Source organism: Humulus lupulus, chromosome 8 (genome assembly GCF_963169125.1).
Source record: "Humulus lupulus chromosome 8, drHumLupu1.1, whole genome shotgun sequence".
In the NCBI taxonomy this organism is placed as follows: domain Eukaryota; kingdom Viridiplantae; phylum Streptophyta; class Magnoliopsida; order Rosales; family Cannabaceae; genus Humulus; species Humulus lupulus.
Genome location: NC_084800.1, coordinates 73,136,265 through 73,142,219, shown reverse-complemented (window position 1 = coordinate 73,142,219; position 5,955 = coordinate 73,136,265). Strand labels below are relative to the sequence as shown.

At 32.6% G+C, this 5,955-nt stretch overlaps 1 protein-coding gene across 1 annotated transcript; it reads left to right on the top strand.

Moving 5' to 3' along the window:
* Window positions 1-3,091: 3,091 nt before the first annotated feature.
* LOC133795612 (probable glutathione S-transferase parC) lies at window positions 3,092-4,830 on the top strand. Its single transcript, XM_062233066.1, has 2 exons — window positions 3,092-3,565; window positions 4,441-4,830. The coding sequence occupies exons 1-2, from the start codon at window positions 3,221-3,223 to the stop codon at window positions 4,828-4,830; spliced, it is 735 nt and encodes a 244-aa protein (XP_062089050.1). The 5' UTR covers window positions 3,092-3,220.
* Window positions 4,831-5,955: the final 1,125 nt, after the last annotated feature.

Below are 5,955 nucleotides of genomic sequence, written 5' to 3'. Positions count from 1 at the left end.
GCTATTTCCTCCTCTAGCTGAGATTTCCCGAGTATCAGGGGGAGGTCTGCGTTGGTTGGTAGGTCCCCGTGCAGTATTATGCTGTGGGGGTCCCCTGACCGCAGAGCTTGACTCCCCGTGCCTTCTGTTAGCAAAAGGTTGCCCCCTGCTCGGTGGATTTGGCTCATCTGCTACTGGGCGTCTAGAGCTTCAGGGAGGCTACCTGACCCTATTCTGCCTCTGGCGCTGGGGATTGCCTCGACCAGCTTAAGAAGGTGGCTACTGCTTAGGATCCTAAATTTGGATATCCTGGCTGATCCGGTTGAGAAGCCGGTTAACTGAATGGCTGCTTCTAAGGCGGCAGTGGCATCTCTCTGTCGGCGGTCCATGTCTGCATGCCACTCATTCAGTTCCTGACGCTGACGTTCGATTTCCCTCTACTATAGCGCCAAGGTCTCCGCGCGCATTCTCTTGATTGGCCAACTCTTCCTGCGACACACTCAGTGTTGTCCTTAGCATCTCATAATCCATTTCTTCCTCCTCAAAATCCAAGTGTGGCTCATTTTTCAGCCACATTTGGAGGAGGAGGTTGAGTGGATGCAGCGGCGGAAGTCTGCCCAGTTTTCTTGGATATCTTAGCCATTTTATCTCCTTGAAGTCTCGAAATAATTCTCTCAATGAAAGCACCAAAATTTTGACCCTTGATTTGGCCAACGACATAGGTTCAAAATAACGACAGGAAATGAGATGAAAGCAATAAGAGAATCAAATGAAAAGTAAATAACACAAGCGATTTATAGTGGTTCGGCCCCAGTTGTATGGTAATGAACTACGTCCACTTAGTGTTCTTATTGATACTGAATCCCAAAATTGTGATCAAAGAACTAGGGATCTGGAGTTTCACAAGCCTTGGGAGGACTACAATTTCGGTGGATAATCACACTATATTTTTTTTTCTGAATACAAAGATCAAAAAGTTCAAGAGTCCAAAAAGTCCCCTTCCCTTGGGCCCTTTCATTCTTATTTATAGACTCAAGAGGGGTTACATGGGTCGATGGGCCTTAATTACCATTAAGATCAGCGTATCAATGTAATAAAAGGAAACATAATAAAGGTAATTATTACAAGATTACGTATCCAAAATGAAGTACATGCAAGTATGTGACCAGACTGGTTGCACCTAATTGCGAGACTTGTCGAATTAATAGTTATTTGGTCGATAGTCGAACATGATCCCTTCACTCGAAACTGCCAGTGCCAGCCACATCATCAGGAGCCATTTTTTGGTAAACAAATATATAATACAAAGCTAAATATTTAATAATTATATTAATATAAATTTAAATGTTATAAAATATTATTATGATAATAATATATAATCCTAATGTCTTACTAATTATATTAATATGAATTCAAATATTATAAAATATCATTATTATAATATTCAACACAAGACTAGATGTTTGATACTTATATTAATATAAATTTAAATATTATAAAATATCATTATAATAATGTATAATACATAATCTTAATTTTTATTAAAAAAAAAAGTATGGTTTATGTTTATCGAATCATAAATAATATTTTGGTTTAATTTTTCATTTAATATATTTATGTCATTTTTTATAAATAATATTATTTATTTATTTAAAATTTATATGATAATGAAACAAAAATTTAATAAAAATAATTAATTAATTCTATAAATAAAATTAAATAAATCTACCATGTTTGTATTTAGTATATATAAAAGTGTGGATTAGATTGTATTGTGAAATTCCATTTTTAGTAATTACCAGATTAATTAAACAATGAATTAATTAAAATGCGGAATGGTAATTAGTTGTTTACACAGAAAACGGTTCTGTCGAGACAGAATCCGAACTTGTCTCGACAGAACTGAACACAAAATAGACAGTGCAAAAATTAAAGAACACAGCGAATTTTTCCAAGGTTCAGAAACCCTTTCGGATATCCTACTTCTTGGGGCCACGCCCAGAGAATAAACCAATTAGTAAAGAAACAAAGTATACAAAAGCATTGACTTAAACAATGTATGACTCTCTCTTAAACTATTGCCGCAATCTTGTTGTACTCTTCTCTATGAATCTGGTTTGATGAAACGCTGATTCTCTTGAACTCCCTTCAAAGAACAGCGAGTGCACACTTCCTCCCGAAGTGAGACTTAGATAGAATCCTCTCCCGAAGATCCTTATGAACACGTTCACAATAGACACTATTTGATTACAATGGACTAGATAGATATCCCCAAGTACACTCAGCACTCTCACAAAGATTAATGTGAACAAACTTAATCTCTACAAATAAACACACTCTTCAAAATAACTCAACGTTTACAAATATTCAAAATGGAAGAGATGAAAAATCCAAAGGCCTTGGCAAGGTATTTATAGGCAGGGAAATCGTCCAAGACCATCATATTCTGGTATCTTTGAAATCAATTTGCGAATTCTTTTGATTTAGGAAAACAGCCAGCCAGATGGATTCTGTGTCGACAGAAAAGGAAACTGATGAGTCGGCAACGTAATCAGTTTTATCTGGCAGAACGAACATGGTCATTTCTTTTGACCATGTTCATTTTCGACACCTTCTTTATTTCCAGAATAAATATAATCTCATATAATCCCTGAAAATTATCTCAAGATATTTGCACAATATATTTTTACCAAAAATTGATTATTTGAGATAAATAAGGCAACAAATATATTCACACTTAAATATATTTTCACATTACAAAACCAGCTTAAAATATTGCCAATAAAACCGAAAATCAATATGGAGATATGCTACTGATTTTTCTTTAAACAATTAAAATATTTTGTCTAAATTAAAATTTAGCCAAAAAAAAGATTTTACATATTGGTTAATTTTATAGGCAAAAAGTGTATCTAATATGCATAAGTGAGAATTGTAGATTTTCCAACCAAATATAATCCACACAAATCGTGGATTTGTGGATTGTATTGTATCGTGCGGGAATAATAATAAAACACTATAAAATCATGCTTATACTTTCCCAGTCAAACACTCTATCAAGTCCATAGTCTAAAAAATAACTTATAAAATATACTATAGCCTAGTCAAACACTCAAGTTCGTAGTCAAAAAAATCATTTTTTTTTATTAATTGCTTGTATTTTAATCCAAATGGTTTTGGTGAATCCTTACAGGGTATAAAGCTACAACAAAAATTTTGGTGGATATGAACAACCACAAAAATGGAGAGGGAAGAAGTAGTAGTAATTGGGTTTTGGACTAGTCCATACGCCATGAGAGTCCAAATTGCGTTGATAGAAAAGGGAGTCCCTTATCAGTATTTGGAAGAAGAAACGATTTTCCACAATAAGAGCCTTTTGCTTCTACAATCGAACCCACTTCATAAGAAGGTTCCTGTTCTCATCCACAACGGTAAGCCCGTATGTGAATCCCTTGTCATTCTTCAGTACATAGATGATGTTTGGAAACATGGAAATTTACTACTTTCTGAACAAGACTCTTACAATCGAGCAAAAGCAAGGTTTTGGGTTAATTTTTTTGACACCAAGCTCAATTATGCTAATTTTGTTTGTAGCTCTATCGAGTTTATGGGAATAATTAATTTTTGGCTCTATATTTAACCAATTCTTAGTTTTTAAGGAATATACTCGGCATTATTACATGTTACTAGCTATTTTGCTTTTCATTAGTCAAAGCCAATATATATTATTATATAAGAATATTGTAAGATGTCATGACTCGAAATGCATACAAGAAGCACAAAAAAGCGAAAGAAAGAGAGCATAATAAGTGAAGAACACATTCATGTTTATAGAACAGTTTATTCTTACTTTAAATAAGCAATATCGAGAAAATTTAAGCTTAGTTAAAAAATAATATATATGTTCAATATTTTGAAGAAGAGGAGTATTTAACGTGTCATTTGGTAGGGTTGGAAAACTTTTTTAACAAAAAAAATGTTTGTTGGTAAATATTAATAGATAAATATATAGTTGATATCAAAAGTAAATATTGATAGGAATTTATAAGATTATATATAATTTTTGATACCAAAATGAGTTTGCACACACCTTTATAACAAGTAGATATAAGAAGTTACAAGAATAAGTATTTTCCAACCTACAAAGGATACTTATATATATATATAAATAAAGTTAGAGGGGTTTAGATTAAATCATAAATGGTTGTTTAGTACTTTTAGATTAAGAGAATGTGAAATTAAGTGTTTAAAGAAGTTAAAATTAATCTCAAATCAAATTAAAAAATTAGATACATTTGGAAATACAAACTTTCAAACTATTTAAAATAAATTTATCATGATTAGATTTGACATTCTCATCCGTATCAAATCAAATCTCCATACCAAACACTCCTACAGAAAAAGAATGCCCTAAGGGTGGATAATCGATGATTACATTATTATTAGTATTATTTAATGTAGATAGCAGATTGCGGAAGGAGGATGTGGGCTAGCAAAGGAGAAGACCAAGAGGCTGCAAAGGAAGAGTTCATCGAAAGCTTAAGAGCACTAGAAGGAGAGCTGGGTGGGAAATCATATTTTGGAGGTGAAAAGTTTGGGCTTTTGGACATTGCTCTTATACCCTTCTCTTGTCGATTCTATACATATGAGTTGTTTTGCAAATTCAGCGTAGAAAAGGAATGCCCTAAACTTATGGAATGGGTCAAAAAGTGCCACCAAAGACAGAGCGTCTCCAAGATCCTTCCAGACCCATACGAAGTCTATAAGTTTGTGCTTCATGCAAGAAAATGCTTGGGATTGAGTGATCGAGAAGAATCCGAGTCTATTATAGCTTATATGTTATGTGTATAATATAAAGCTCATCGTAAGCAATTCAAAAAGGAAAAAAAATAAGTCTTACTCTTTTCTTTTATATAAATATATATATATATATGCATTAAATTAGATAAATTTATGAAGTTATTCGAAGAATAAATATAGTATTGTGGAAACGACAACTAGATGAAACAAATGTTGTGACACCGTCAACTTAATTTGGTTTTGTTTATATATTTGATGGTTTTATTATCAGTCTTGATCATGCTTTGTGTATTCATTTGACATAATTGCTGTATTCCCTCTTAGCTAGTACTACCATACTGTGATCCTTGGTTCTTGTTGAAAAAAGACAACTTCTAAGTGCAGCAAAAAATATAATAAAAAGATAAAATAAGATCAATGACATATATATGTCATATGATAACATATTATCTCATAACGCCCTAAGAGGGAACCTGATGGTAACAGTTTGCCGACTTTAATGGTTACAAGTTACCCTGATAATAACCCAATCTAGAAAAAAAATGAAAAAAATAATGTACTTACAAAAATAATAATTATATAATATAAAAAGAAGATCTATATATATTTACACCCTAAAAACTCAGATCGACACCCAAAATTGAATTCACCCATCTTAATCATTATTTTTTTTATAAGTTCAACCGAGATTAAAGAATGCAAGCTAGAAAGAGCGTATTTGGGAAGACGAACACCAAGAATGTGGAGAGAGATTAGACATACTGCGGCAAAGGGACCTGATTTGTTGCAGGATTATCATCAAAGGGGGAGTTATAAGTCAATATACATGTTTTATATTGCACAAAATATCAGCAATAAAAAACATAAATACATGCATAAAAATTATTTTCATACAGAAATTCATAAATACAATAATAAAATCATTAAAGTAGTTATGAGAAGCGTAGCGTAACAATGACTACACCATTTGGATTCCCTAACATTTTGTTCTTGTTGAATGCTAGGTATTGCAATGAATTCCAACTGCTTTGAAAAGACCACACTCTTCCACCACTACAACATTTCAGACTATATATACCACTTAAAAATGACATTTTTCAAAAAGTGCTATTGATTTAGATATTGATACTGCATATTGGGCTGACAATATAATGTCCATATTATGTTATAAATAAT

Coding starts and splice junctions, on each gene's coding strand:
- LOC133795612 (XM_062233066.1), top strand. CDS start 3,221: ATGGAGAGGGAAGAAGTAGTAGTAATTGGGTTTTGGACTAGTCCATAC. Junction 3,566..4,440: donor AGCTCAATTATGCTAATTTT/GTTTGTAGCTCT, acceptor TATTTAATGTAG/ATAGCAGATTGCGGAAGGAG.